The sequence below is a fragment of the Lethenteron reissneri genome, chromosome 58 (genome assembly GCF_015708825.2).
Source record: "Lethenteron reissneri isolate LAM-NWPU_2019-01 chromosome 58, ASM1570882v1, whole genome shotgun sequence".
Taxonomy (NCBI): domain Eukaryota; kingdom Metazoa; phylum Chordata; class Hyperoartia; order Petromyzontiformes; family Petromyzontidae; genus Lethenteron; species Lethenteron reissneri.
In genome coordinates, this window is record NC_083836.1 from 8,887,573 (window position 1) to 8,902,976 (window position 15,404).

General features: G+C 45.0%; 1 protein-coding gene across 1 annotated transcript; it reads right to left on the minus strand.

Moving 5' to 3' along the window:
- Positions 1–10,731: 10,731 nt before the first annotated feature.
- Positions 10,732–11,718, minus strand: LOC133357561 (olfactory receptor 1M1-like). Its single transcript, XM_061575547.1, has one exon. The coding sequence runs from the start codon at positions 11,716–11,718 to the stop codon at positions 10,732–10,734; it is 987 nt and encodes a 328-aa protein (XP_061431531.1).
- Between the last annotated feature and the right edge of the window lie 3,686 nt (positions 11,719–15,404).

The window sequence follows — 15,404 nt, forward strand, 5'->3', positions numbered from 1 at the left end:
ATCCCATCAGCCACGCATTCACTAATACTCAAAGACAAAGACCTAACCCCCCCCCCCCACCCCCAATAGCCCTAATAGACTTTGGGGCAAGTGCTGTTAGCGAGCACCTAAATAACAATTTTATTTCAACAGGTGAGGCCCACTGAGCTATACAGCTCTTTTTTGCTGAAGCGACCTGGCCACGAATGATAGCTCGACGAAGTGGCTTTTCATAGTGTGGAAATGTAACTTGCTGACCCGCCCATACTGGACAACTGTGAAAAGGAGCTTCATATCTCAGATTCCTCCTGCAGTCTAAATAAAGATTCTGATTCTCTACAGCAGCCAATTACTCTAAACCTATTAAGACTTACGCAGAGGCATACAAACTAACACATATATAAACATCCCCCCTATAGACTTAAAGACTCATGGGACAAGCGCTGTTATCAAGCGCCTATGAAGGCCAACACAGCACAAGAGGGGTGGGTGACCAGCACCACTCCTGGTCGCCTTTGCCTCTCCGGAGCTACTGTTTGCACAACACACTATGTCTTCATTTGAGGCTGAGTTGACCTGTGCTAACCGCCAACCACCGCTCCCATCATCCATCACACAAATCAAATACACTTGCTATCATCACAAATACACTCACTGTCACAAATACACTATCATCACAAATACAAAGAAACCCAAAGCACAAACGCACATGTGCACATACTCTTTGGTTCTTTTGGTAAAGTCACATAGGTAAAAAATAAAATAAATAAAGAGATACAAATAGAAATAAATAAAAGTAAATTAAATCACGGAAGTGGAGAAAGATGGTAAGCTACGATTCCTGGATGTTTTGTTTGAGAAGCAAACTGATGGCTCTTTGGGACATTCTGTCTACAGGAAAGTTACCCACACGGATTCCTATCTGAAACTTGAATCCCATCACTATCCAGCACAGAAGAATTCCCTCATCAAAACACCTCACCATAGGGCCCACTGCATTTCTGACCAACACCACCTCGCCAGTGAACTGGAATACGTACACCAGACCCTTAAGATGAATGGATACTCGGACGGCATTATCCGCAAAGCGGTTTCTCCAACCATGGAAAAACAACCCCTTGAGACGCCGATCAAAACCATCACGTTACCATACATAGCAGGCGTTACCAAAAAAATTGCCAAAATCTTAGAAAAACATAAGATCCAGGTCCGATTCAGTACAGTACGTAAAATCCGTGATCTAATCCCATCTGTGAAGGATGTCATCCCTGATTTGTAATTCCATGGAGTCTACAAACTAAGTTGCATCTGTGGTGATTGTTACTTTGGGGAAACGAAACGTCATGTCTCTGATCGTTTCCGCGAGCACAAGTCAGATCTGAAACATGGCAAAACTAATTCTTCCGCCATTGCTGATCATTGTTATAACGCGGTGGGTTCTCATGATATTGTTTTTCCCGAGACCAAGGTGCTCTGCAAACCGTCTGGCTACTATCAAAGGTTTGTTCATGAAGCCATCCAGATATACAAACATAGACATAACGTCAACCATGAAGATGGGTACAAATTGAGCAATCATTGGAAAGATGTTAGTAACCATGTAAAAAGAGATTTAACTGCGCATTGTTGTCCCATCTTCTTTAACAGGTACTATTCTATTTTACCAAGTCAATTGCATCCCCAGCGTTTAACAGTGCTGCTGTTTTGCTTTGGGCGCCAACATCGGCTGTAACTGCAGTCGCCACGGCGTAGCTCTCTCTCCCCTCGCCCTTCTCTCCCTCAACCTCTCGCTTCTAGCCCCGCCCACTCCCCCCGCACAGTCTCACGTCCCAGTCCCTGACGTCCACACTTATATAAACTCCTTAGCCTCGGCATTTTTCCCCACTTTAGTAAAAACAATTCTAGCTGTGATTCTCACACCTGATGATGATTGCTTGTGTTGCAATCGAAACGTCGTGATTTAATTAACTTTTTTCTATTTTTATCTCTTATTTTTATTTTTTTACCTACGTGACTCTACCAAAAGAACCAAAGAGTATGGATCCTTGCAGTCACGAAAAATTCAAATCTAGAAAGCACATGTGCACAATCACATACACTCCCCACAGACACTCACCGCCACAAATAAACAAAACAAAGATGCCCCATTTGGCCTCTTAACAGACTGTGAGCGAGCACCTATTAAGGCTGGCACGGCACACGATAGATACACACAAACACTCATTCTCACGTGCACGTAAATACATTCCCGCTTAATGTAGCACAATCTAACAATGATACACATGCACTATAACTTCACACACTTCACGCTCATTGTCTCGGTCTCGCTGTGCGCTGCGTTGCACCACTATCCGAGTAGATAACCTCGCATTCATCCGACTCCAAACGTATGTAATGAATTGAACGAGGTAAAACTGTTGGAAAAACAAAGCACAAATACAGTATCTGATAATACTTGGAAATATCAATACAATGAATGAACAATACAGCATCATAACATTGTCTTAGATAACATGAAACGACAACAAAAGATCGTGGATGGCCCAGGCACCTACATTAGAACTGAATAGCTATACAAGATAATAATGCTACTGTGTTAAGTAAGGGCTCATCGTGTAATTACGATACTGCAGCCTAAATGTACAGCACTACACATAACACTGAACTGTGGATGAGATATTTCGTCATGCTTGCTCTCAAGATCACAATAAGGTTATATGGGTATAAGTCTGACTCGATTTATTCAGTTACAAGTAACATTCACAACAAGGCAAGTGGCAGGCTTCGTTGTTAACTAGGCCTCATATTTGTCATAATTTAACAGCATTATAGAGGCCATTCTAACATTATAACAGCATTCCCAGAATTATAAGAACATAAACTTGCAGAAAATGCTTCTTAAATTCACACAATGAACAGTTGCACCAGTCTTCACTGGGACGCTATTTGTGCCACCGTTTTGTACTCTGTGTAATGGCTGATACCCTGCCGCATGGCTTAGAGCAGGCATGTCCAAAGTCCGGCCCGTGGGCCAATCACGGCCCGCGGTCAGATTTCATACGGCCCGCAGCTTCGGTCTTATAATGTGCTATTTATGGCTCGCTAGCTCTGTCAGAATAAATAAATCATAATACTTTAAAGATGTAATTCCTCCTTTCACCACACGGTGGCAGCACCATTCTAATGCTATCTGGCTCTGCATCCGTGCCGCGAACCCTTCTCGAATAATTTCTGCCATGGCGACCGCAAAAAAAAGAGAAAAGGTGACAGTGAGGGCCGCCGCTTTCAGGAGCGGTGGGAATTACAATACTTCTTCACCGAAAATCGAGGCAATTGTGTTTGTCTAATTTGTAAAGAGACGGTTGCCTTGTTTAAGGATTTCAACGTAAAGAGGCACTACGAGACTAAACATGCTACAACATACGACAAGCTAACAGGGAGTGACCGCGCTGAAAAAGTGAAGCAACTCCAAGCTGCTCTGGCATCGCAACAGCGATTCTTTATGCGGGCCTGTGAGTCAAAGGAAAACATCACCAATGCCAGCTACGAAGTGGCCATGTTAATAGCTAAACATGGCAAACCTTTTACTGAAGGTGCGTTTATCAAAGACTGTGTCATGAAAATGGTGGAGAACATTTGCCCCGAGAAGAAGCAAGACTTTATGAATGTTTGCCTGGCACGCAACACTGGCACGGAGAGTTGAGGACATATCGTCAGATATTCAGAGACAACTGATTATTTCTCATTAGCCTGCGATGAAAGCACCGATGCATCTGACACTGCACAACTACTTATTTTTTAAGAGGAGTTGACAACATGAACGTGACAGAGGAGCTGCTTGACCTCAAAAGCCTTAAAGAGCAAACCAGAAGAACAGATGTATTCGTTTCTGTTTGTGAAGCTGTTGATGATATGAAACTACCATGGAGTAAAGTTTCTGGGATCATTACCGATGGTGCGCCTGCCATGGCTGGTGAGCGAAGTGGATTGTCCACACTGATCTGCAATAAAGTCAGCGAAGAAGCAAGTAACGCTATTAAACTTCACTGTATCATTCACCAGCAGACTCTCTGCGCCAAACATCTCAAATTTGACGATGTTATGAAACCAGTGGCAAAGGCAATCAATTATATTCGCTCTAAAGGTTTATCCCACATACAGTTTCAGCAGTTCTTGCGTGACATCCAGGCTGAATACGGTGACGTAATATATCACAACGATGTGATATTGCTAAGTCGGGGGTCCGCACTGCAGCGATTTTTTTCTCTCAAAGAGGAAATTGAACTTGTTTTGGGTGAGAAGGGACAACCAATGAAAGAACTGTCCGATCCTGTATGGCTGGCAAATCTGGCTTTTTTGGTTGACATAATGAAGCATCTGAATGCGCTGAATGTTAATCTTCATGGAAAAGATGAGCCAGCTATATGCTCACATCAAGGCCTTTGGAACCAAACTGCAACTTTTCCAAAGACACTTGTCCCAAACAGAGCCCTGCACCACGCACTTCCCAGCTTTGAAAGAGGTCATTGACAGTTTCCCACAAGACAACATTGGTGTGCAAATGAAGCGTTATGCAACAGCTATCGCATCTCTTTCTGTGGAATTTAACAAACGCTTTCGGGACTTTGCAGTTATTGAAAAGGACATGTTGCTTTTCTCTTCTCCATTCTCCGTGGACCTTGATGATGCTCCTCCACAGCTGCAGCTGGAGCTCATTGAGCTGCAGTGTGACGATGAGTGCCGCGGAAAACACCAGCAGTGTTCTCTTGTTGACTTTTACCGGCAGCTGGACAAAAACAGGTTTTCAGAAATGCGGTCATTCGCTAAGAAAATGCTGAGCTTATTCGGCTCCACATATTTGTGTGAGCAAACATTCTCAGTCATGAACTTAAACAATAACCGATTGAGGTCAAGGATGAGTGACTCCCACCTGCATGACATTTTACGCATCTCAACCACTGCCCTCAAGCCAGATCTGGTCTTTTTACTGAAATCTAGATATCAGTATCACCCTTATCATTAGTGTCAGCAAGTTTTCTGTTCTTCGATCAATCTGAAATTGAGTGTTTTGAACGGTAACATCTGTCACTATTAACAGTGAAAAACCTAAAGCACACTAATGCACTTGGACTTATGGCACTTTTTTTTTTATTAAACTCTCGAATAAGATTTGGTTATAATTGTTGATGTTATGTACCTCTAGATGTGACACAAACTATTGCTTTCTGAAAGATCTTGTAAAAGACAAGGGCAAAATTCACTTGTTTTAAAGTTTAATGATAACAGACCACTTTGCATTACTTATAGCTCCTGTTTAAAATGTTCATGAGGCAAATATATTTAACTCATGGTAATTTAAGGTATTCTATACAGTTTGTTCAATGTTATCTGACTGAATAAAAGGCAGAATTGTGTTTTTAGAGTTGTTTACGTCTGCCTGAGTGGCTTATATTTGGTTACATTGTCATTTGAAAAATAAAGGTAATTGTGACAATGAATTTTTTTATAACAGTGTGTATTTTCACATAACTTTTGTAGTTAAAAAAATGTCAGAGGGAACTATTGGCCCCCGGGCATCTTCACTTTATCAAATTTGGCCCTCTTTGCAAAAGTTTGGACACCCCTGGCTTAGAGGATGTCAAATCGTAACTTCCTGGTCACGTGACCAAACTCAACATCCAAACAAGAAATTCCTGCGTACACATACCCCCACACCTGCCGTGAGGCAGTACACTCACAATTAAATGCACATAAATAACATTTTTTAATAGCATTAATAATATAAATATACAAATTATTTTTGCCACAGCATAGGCGTTGACGTCACGGCGGCCATGTTGCACGGGGACTTGAAGGAACAACGGTAGCCATGTTGCATCGGGATTGTTTTTTTGCATCTGATTGGCTGGTGTAGCAGGAATGATCAAGTAACCCCTTGCAACCACTGACGAGAATCTTTGTGAAGTTACACACACAGATATTCTGTGTTTTGCACTATACACTTGCAGAGTGCACGCATATCAATGTCTCGCAGGATTTACGCAGTTTTTTCCGTACCCACCCCACAGATCTTCGCACGGTTAGCCTTCATAAAATATTTCTTCTCATTAATCTTGACACATCAGAAGTTTCATGACTCCCTTGTAACAGTCATACTACACGCTCGTCATTTGAACTGTGCAGCCCAGTTTCTTTTTCAGTAAAATTAATAATGGACGGACACTGTCAAATGGACTTGCTTAATTTATATATCCGACTTTCGCATATCCACCCTGACCAATTAACCAGCCACCCCCAGTGTAGGCCTCTCTGCATGGTGTTAATAGTCACTTTGTATAGATAATCACAAATGTGAACTTTTCACACAGGTCATGTGGTCATGTACACTCGCTCATTTCTAAAGGGCAGTAATGCGTTTCCCCAAGTTTATCGCAGTTTGTAATGTACAGATTTTGATGTCGAGTAACATCTTCTTACTCTTATGTTTTTTTGGTAAAGTCACGTAGGTAAAAAATTTAAATTAATAAAAGTAAAATAAAACAAATTTAAAATTCACGACGTTTCGGAAGCAACACAAGCCTCCGTCTTCAGGTGAAACCGTCACAGCCACGACAGCTGTATCAAGTAAATGAGAGATCACAAGAAATACTACCCCGTATATATAATGGTTGAGGGGGGAAGGGCCAGGAACGGCACACTTTTTTATTAATATGGTAAGGTGAGGCTTAAGACCAAGAGTAGACTGCATAACAAAGGACTGAGCCTTTGTTATGGAGAGGTGCGGTTTGTAACTAACACATGGCATACATAACAAAAGTGTGAAAAAATAAAAGCAAGTAAAAACTAAAACTGGTAAAACAACAAACTGGCTGTCTATCAATAACCTGTAATAGTTGTCTGTTAAATAAGATGGTCCAAATAAGTGTAGTTACATCTTTTTTGCATGGTTAATCACATCTTTCCAATGATTACTCAGTTTGTAACCCTCATCACGGTTGAAATTATGTCTGTGTTTGTATATTTGTATGGCTTCATGTACAAACCTTTGATGGTAGCCAGGAGGTTTGCAGAGCACCTTGGTCTCGGAAAAGACAATTTCATGAGAGCCCACAAATTGTCTTTTCCGAGACCAAGGTGCTCTGCAAACCTCCTGGCTACAATCAAAGGTTTGTACACGAAGCCATACAGATATACAAACACAGACATAATTTCAACCGTGATGAGGGTTACAAACTGAGTAATCATTGGAAAGATGTGATTAACCATGCAAAAAAGATGTAACTACACTTATTTGGACCATTGCGTTATATGTCAGCAACGAAATATGTCAATGGAAGAGTGGTAGTAGGAGACTTGCCGCGGAGCAAAGAATCCATTCCCTGCGGAGAATACAAGATATATAGTCATGCCAGTGAGTGGACTGCGGTCTGAAAGTCACCGTAAACGTGAACACAATCAGTTAAGATCCGAAATGGTTTATTACGTACTTCCAAAGATTGCTGAGCCATAATCCATCTTCTCGGTTGAAATTGTCTCTGTGTTTGTATATGTGGATCGCCTCATGAATGAATCTCTCATGGTAGCCAGATGTCTTGCAGAGAACCTCTGTCTTGGAGAAGACTTTACCGAAAGAACTAAGAAGATGAATCGCTGCAGTCACGAAAGCTTTAAATCGAAATTAAGTCGAGTAACATATTTGTACATGGTGTAACTATTACTCGTTTTGTATATATATTTAGTTGTTCGGATATCGGACCTTTTCACATTTCCGCCAAAACCCCAGTCGCCAGCAAGAGGAATATGCGACGTTGTACCGTACTTCCGTCTACAGCCACTTCTGTAGAGGTGGAAGGCTTTGCTCACCTGATCATTGGTGTTCTGCCATCCCTACTTCCAGGGTATCAGATGACAGGCGATGTGCCACCACACCTGGCCATTATGGGAGGATTATCCCATGGAGGCTTGGAACCCCAGTTACGTGAAGCGTTGATCCGGGGCTCATGACTGTAGATCCAGTTAGGGTTTCCACCTGTCAGGGTTTGATCTGTGCAAGTCCTGCAATCTGCCTCTGTGCTCAGGTTACATGAATAGTGTTTCAACCAAGGTCTGGTACCGGCATCGCTGTTTTATGCAGAGGGGGCACAGTGTTGATGATATAGACTGAGAAATGAAACGTGTTTAGTCTACAGCGCAAAACGTGGCGATTCTACTAGATAACGTGTTCACCATTCAAGCACCGGTAGCGAACTTAACTGCTTCGTGCTTCGTGGCAACTGTGGTGGACTGCTCTGATTTCTATCAGTGTTCTGATTTACATCACTGCTATGATTTACATCACTTTCTATGATTTATATCACTGCTATGATTTCTGTCACTGCTATGATTTATATTACTGCTATGATTTCTATCACTGCTCTGATTTATATCACTGCTATGATTTATATTACTGCAATGATTTATATTACTGCAATTATTTATATCATTGCTATGATTTACATCACTGCAATGATTCATATCACTGCTATAATTTACATCACTTTCTATGATTTACATCACTGCTATAATTTACATCACTTTCTATGATTTATATCACTGCTATGATTTCTGTCACTGCTATGATTTATATTACTGCTATGATTTCTATCACTGCTCTGATTTCTATCACTGCTCTGATTTATATCACTGCTATGATTTCTATCACTGCTATGATTTATATCACTGCTCTGATTTCTATCACTGCTCTGATTTATATCACTGCTATTATTTACATCACTGCAATGATTCATATCACTGTTATGATTTATATCACTGCAATGATTCATATCACTGTTATGATTTATATCACTGCAATGATTCATATCACTGTTATGCCATTACATTGCACATTTTTAACACAAGGGGAAGGATTCATTTAGCTCAGAAACACAATTTTAACCAAATGTGGTATTTCTTTTAATAACGCATGCATGAGAAAATTACATTGATTAAAAATACAGCATTCGTTTCAGGTTACCATTGCAAAACATTTGATGGAGATGTTTATTCCAGGATAAAACAGCATGTCAACAGTGCGATTGGAAAAACAAAATCACGACATTGCACGGACAAGCATTGTTTGCATTCTCAGCAGACAGAGCCAGCTCAGCGTCTTAGCAAGATGTTTCAAAATGCATTCATTAATCCACACGCGGGAGCAACCGATGAAGCGACATTCCATTCGAAGACCTGACAAAGTGAGTCCAACCCACAAGGGGACGGATCGAATAGCCCAAGAGACAGATTGAACTTCCACAGAATAATATGGGCTAAGGCATTAGCTTAGAGAGAGAAAGAGAGAGGTCTTATGTTACCAAGGCTAGCAATGAAGGATGATTGTGAAAGGCTAAAACACGTGTAATGACAATGGAGCCTGCATGCAGTGTGAGGGGACTGGTGGCCACGGAAGGTAGTGACAAGGGTGTCAGTTGTGAGTGTTAAGGGACTGGTGGCTACGGGAATGTTCTAGAAGGGAGCGTAGTCAGGTGACGGAAGGGAATGGCAACGTCTGCCGGTGGAGTGAGTGTCCAGAGTCAGGGGGGCGTGGCCTCGTGATGCTATATAAGGGTCTGTTGAAGTGGGTTTTCCACCTGATGTCAAGTGAACGTGTCTTCAACAAAGTGCCATCTCAAGAGAAGTGTGTCAAGTCGTCACATGTATAAACTAGCTATCTCAGATTCGAACTCTTTAAGTGCTGCGTTATTTGATCGCGTGCCAAGATTACACCGTTACGCCTCGAACTTGCATAGGACGCTGTCTGCTTGCTATGTGCCTGAAGTTGTGCTGCGCTTTGCGCGGTGTTGGGCAGGGCCACAGCCGCACTGTGGAAGTTCGGGGAGTCTCACGAGCGAGTGGTTCCCCGCGATTCTGGGATAAATCGCCGATAGCAGCCGCGATGTTCGCCCCACGATTTCGTCACGGACACAACTGGTTTCACAAAACCATAATTACATTGATGATCAGAATCATAACGTTTGCTTGTACTGGAGGAATCCGATGAGCTTTAAAGTGATTTATCACAGATGTCCAGTGGTTTCACAGATGCTCATTAGAGGCTCGCGGAGCCAGATTAAAGCACCTACCTCGAGGTAATAGAATATTCAAATAAGTAAAAGCAGCTCCTCCAGAAGAATAAGTGCAATATATATATCGGTATGCGCCACGATGAATATTGATCAGAATCAGAATATGTATTTACATTGGAGGAATCCGATGAGCTATAAAGCTCTTTTTTACAGATGTCCAGTAGGGGCGGGTAAGAACGTTACAACAAACAATACAAAAACATAACAGTCATTGAAAGTACAAGAAAGGTAAAAATGAAATCACCCAAACACACACAAATTAAACTCAACCATCCCCATACTACCAGACAAAGCCCCCACTGTGATATTAACTTGTGTTTCAGAAGCAACCTGGCCACAAATGATAGCTCAACAGAGTGGCCCGTCATTTGGACATTTATAGCACCTACTGACTCTCACTGCCTGCTATCCGTGCACTACTGCGCATTTAAAGGTACCACCATCAGCACAACCAGCATTTATGTCACCTGCACGACTGGAGAAAAGCGCAGCTCGAAAAAAAAAAGCCAGGAATTTTTTCGCCCAAACTATTTCGGGTGCCTCTGAGCCACGAGGACCCGTTGAGAGGACGTGTAACGCTGTGGGACAGGTTGAATGTGAGACTTTTTGTCGCTCGCAAGTGAATGACCACTCACTTCACGATCGCACACACTCTGCGAGGCCTCGAGTCGCGAAGGCCACTCGGGAACATTTTCCGAAGCAAAGTCGCCGCCTCCTTCCTGAGCGCTCGGGTTCTGAAGAAGTAAATGCCGACGTTCGCGATCGGGATGAAGAAGGTCGCGAACTGCGAGGCGCAGCGGATGTTCCTCGCGCGTGCGTTCGGCTCGTTCCTCACCAACCTGGGGACGAGAATGGAGACGAAGAGCGTGGTGAAGAAGACCGTGAGCAAGAAGGAGTGCGTGAGCAGCGTGTGCGTCGCCTTCCTCTTGAACCCGCTCGCCTGCGTCCTCTTGCACTCCAGAAGGATCTTGCAGTACGTGACGCTGATGACGCACAGCGGCAACACAAAGAGCAGCGCGACCATGCCTGAGCTGTACGCTTCTGGGACGCTCGTGTCGTCGGCGGAGAGACGAATGAATCCCATGTAGTCGCAGAAAATGCCCGGCATTTGCCGATCGTTGTCCTTCAGCGTGAGCGGCACGACGAGGATCGTGAGCGGCACGAGCAGCGCCGCCGTGAAGCTCCACGCGGCCACTACGACGAGCAGCGTCCGTCTGGCGGTCACGATGGCGTGGTAGTGCAGCGGGTGGCAGATGGCCACGTAGCGGTCGACGGACATGACGGTGAGCGTGACGCACTCGGTGCAAATGAACACGTTCATACAAAACATCTGCGCGACGCAGGACGCGCGCGACACCTCGTTGTCGCCCGTGAGGAAGATGTGCAGTTGCTTGGGCAAAATGACCGTGCAGCCGATGAGGTCGCCCAAAACGAGGTTGCACATGAACGCGTACATGGGCTTGTGCAGCTCCCTCTGCACGGCCACTGTGCCGAGCACCAGCAGGTTGGACAGCGCCGTGACGACGAATAGCGGCAGGCACAGGCCGAACGCGAGCAGCTGCACGCCGTACGGAGCTTCGAGTGTTCCGAGGAGGATGAAGGATTTGTTGCCTTCCATGGTCGCCTTCAGCTGTGGGGAGCAAACAGAGGCACGCATTGCACCCCCGCGCTCGTCGTAACTGCGCACTTGATTGTAATGTGCGAGACAAGGGCTCACATTTCATTTTAAAGAGTATAACCCAACCTCTTATGTGCACTGCACTCAACACAAATGCAAGACGTGCGAACAACCACGTCAGATATATCTCGAGTGAAATTGGGCAGAGTGAATAAATACAGACAAGCATCATCTGCGCACAGCCTGTAATGCACACTGCCTGCCGAGACGGATACAGCAGCCTGTGTTAAATCCAACCGGTTGTGCATTGCATGGCCGGATCACAAAACAAAATATAAAGATGCCCCCCTATAGCCTTTAATATACTGTTGGGGCAAGTGATGTTAGCGCGCACGGCACAAGAGGTGGTGGGTGGCCAGCACTACGCCCGGCCGCCTGTGTCTCCCTAGTGGCGATGTTTACACACCACACCAGGCAATCATTTGAGGCTGAGTCGACCTAGGGCAGGCCCAGAAAAGATTCCGATAATCGTCACTGGCGCTTTTGGCCGTAAGCGAGAATCGAACTCGGGTCGCCGAGTTCGAAGCGCAGCGCGCGAACTTGTGCACGACTGTTACAGGTCACACACACTGGAAATGCTGTTTTGCATGAGTGTATGCACTGGCTCTCGTAGCAATGCAGTGCTCACTGTATTCACTAATTATACGTTTGGTTATGCAGTGTTAATGTACAGAGATGGGTGCATTTTTATTTATAAATGAAAGCTTTATTGGTTGGCGACACGTTAAAATGTTACGTCTCATTTAACACCTTCCATTCCACTAGATTCCACTTGACTTACATGTGTACTGACACTCATGATGAAAGACTTAAAGTTAACGTAGCATTGCTTTTGAATGTCCTTCCAAGCACAAACGTAGGTTTGTTTTGTTGAGGTTGTGAGCAAGCTGGCCAGGGCTGGGCGAGAACTTAGAGACTCAGCACCGCCAATACTCAGCCAAGCAACAGAGGACACTTTTCTCAGATTATTTATTGACATCACTAGAACAACACTTGCAACAGATTTAAGAATGCACAATTAAATACTGTATATGCAGTACGTGTAAAATTAAGGATTGAAATAAAATAAAAACTAAAAACTATTAAACTTAAAATACTCTGCCTCGTATTTTACCAGCAGCATGATTTTACTCGAAGGTTCATCTGGCCTCCATTTGGCTCTCAACGGGCAATATGAAGGTGACTGTGGCACAGATATTGACACCTTACCTGGCAGCGAGGGTTCTTCGCTGTGGTGGGTTCTGCGCGGGCTGCATATTTATACACCTCCGAGCATCACGTGGTCACCCCATCTAACGGCTTGCCGCTCATGGAATTCTTAATTGACCCCGCCGCATCAAGGTATTTAATTTCCCCTAACAGCTCCCCCACACCGAACATGCTTTTTGGTGAAGGGCAATTTAATTGCTTCACTCAGACTTGTGCTAAGCGTCCCTTGAGGTAGCCGGTTTGCCGTCAGTGCACTCACCCTGAATGCCACCGACTCTGTATATCCGTCACGTGGTGGGGAGCGATGTCGCTGTGGTTAGTGCGCTGCGCCACGAACCCGGCGGGCCCGAGTTCAACTCCCGCCCACGGCCAAAAAGAGTGGCGAAATATTCGTGACCGGTCCTGTGTCTCCGCTTGGTCGATTGAGCCTGAAACGAGAACCCGGCGTGGTGTGTAATATCAACACTGCGGAGACAAAGGTGGCTGGGTGTGGTGTTTTCCACCCACACTATCGTGCGCCGTGGCTACGTGGGCTGACGTCCACTCAGAGGACTGTAGTTGCGCAGTCCTGGATAACAGAATGCCACGGTGGCGGGATGTTAACTACCTCGCCTGGCATGAAGGGGGTGGGGGGGGAAATGAGGACTAAAAAAATACCATGATTTTTGTCCAAGTTTCTGTGGGTGTCTCTCTGCCCTATCGCTAACGATATATTGGGGGGTTCTGACCACCCGTGGCACCCACGGTGGCTGTACCTTCGCTGTCTACACTAATCCCCTTGTCTTGACCCCTGTGAGCGGCCGCGGTGGCGAGATGTTTACTACCTCGCCTGGTATACAGGGGATTGTGGGTTCGATCCCGACCCTGACGCCTGTTTATTTGGAGTTTGGATGCCCTTCTCGTGTTAGCGTGGAATTTTTCTGCGGGTCCTCCGGTTTGTCCCTCCACATTTGGCTGCTATAAATGTCCACGCGATAACAAGCCACTTCATTGAAATGAAACGACGACGATGAGGAGGAGGAGCACAGATGAGAAAGCCCTGATGTACGTGCAGTTAGGTGCAGATGTGGCTGCACCACAAGTCGGGGGTGGGGTCCGAGCTGCAGCACACACGTCGCACCCTTTATTTTCCTCCTGGTACACCTGCACGCGCGTGCGTATCAGACAGATTACAGCCCGATTTGGTGTCGGTGGGGATTGTGCCACGGACACCAACACGCCGGTGGAATTCTCGTCAAGCTGTCCCTAGCTTTGGAAGCCTTTGTGGAATGGACTCGTGCCCCGGGCCATCCACTATCGCTCCTTTATCGCTGGCACATCTTCGTGGCATGGGATTTTTTCCACTGGTCATTTGCCGATCCGAGCCAGAACCAACCCGTTATACGCTGGCCTCACAAAACATTAAAATCTGGCTCGGGGTCAAGCAGGGCCAAGGGTGGGGCTAACGGCGCTTTCATTTTCATGTGACGTCTGCAGGATGACTCGGCGTCTGCTGTGGGAAGGACAAAAAATACAATAATGGTTAATCTGGGGCCTCTTGAGGCGTGCTGCGCTGGCTCGGCACGGTTCTGTGCAGCTCGGTTTCACCGTGGATAAGGGGTAAACGTGAGTTAGGCTCGCACCAGGGGTCGGCAACCAAAATAACAAGAAGATACATTGTTTTTTCCAATTCGGCTAAAATAAACCAACTCAATATTTAAAGAGCCTCCGTAATGCGTTGTGGTGAATACGAGACGGTGGTGGTCCTTAATAAATAACTGTCACGTAGCATAAGTGCTTAAAAAGAGCCGCATGCTGCTCCGCAGCTGCAGGTTTCTGACCCCGGCCCACGGTAAACTGGACTTCCATTGTAAATTGGACTTCCATGATAAACTGGACTCCCATGGTAAACTGGACTTCCATGGTAAACTGGACTTCCATGGTAAACTGAACTCCCATGGTAAACTGGAATTCCAAGGTAAACTGGACTATCATGGTAAACTGGACTCCCATGGTAAACTGAACTCCCATGGTAAACTGGACTTCCATGGTAAACTGGACTCCCATTGTCAACTGGACTGCCATGGTAAACTGGACCCCCATGGTAAACTGAACTCCCATGATCAGGGGCTGGCAACCAAAATAACAATAATAGCCATATATTATTTCGAATTTTGAAAAAACCCCTCAATATTTCAAGAGCCGCACTGCAGTCCTTACAGAGCCGCACACCGCTGACCCCTGGGCAAGCAACAAAGGTCGTCATCGCGGAACCTTCCACACAACACTGAAATCAGTTTGGTTACGTGAATTGCACCCCTGATATCCGTGTTACGCCGCCCACACTTCCCAGCCTCTGCATTATAAATACGCATCACCACTACCGTGTCAGCCGCTCTGATCATTCTGTAATAACAGCCATAGAGGGTTCACGTGGG

Excerpts from the sequence above, each read along its gene's own strand:
- LOC133357561 (XM_061575547.1), bottom strand. The coding sequence starts at position 11,718 with ATGGAAGGCAACAAATCCTTCATCCTCCTCGGAACACTCGAAGCTCCG.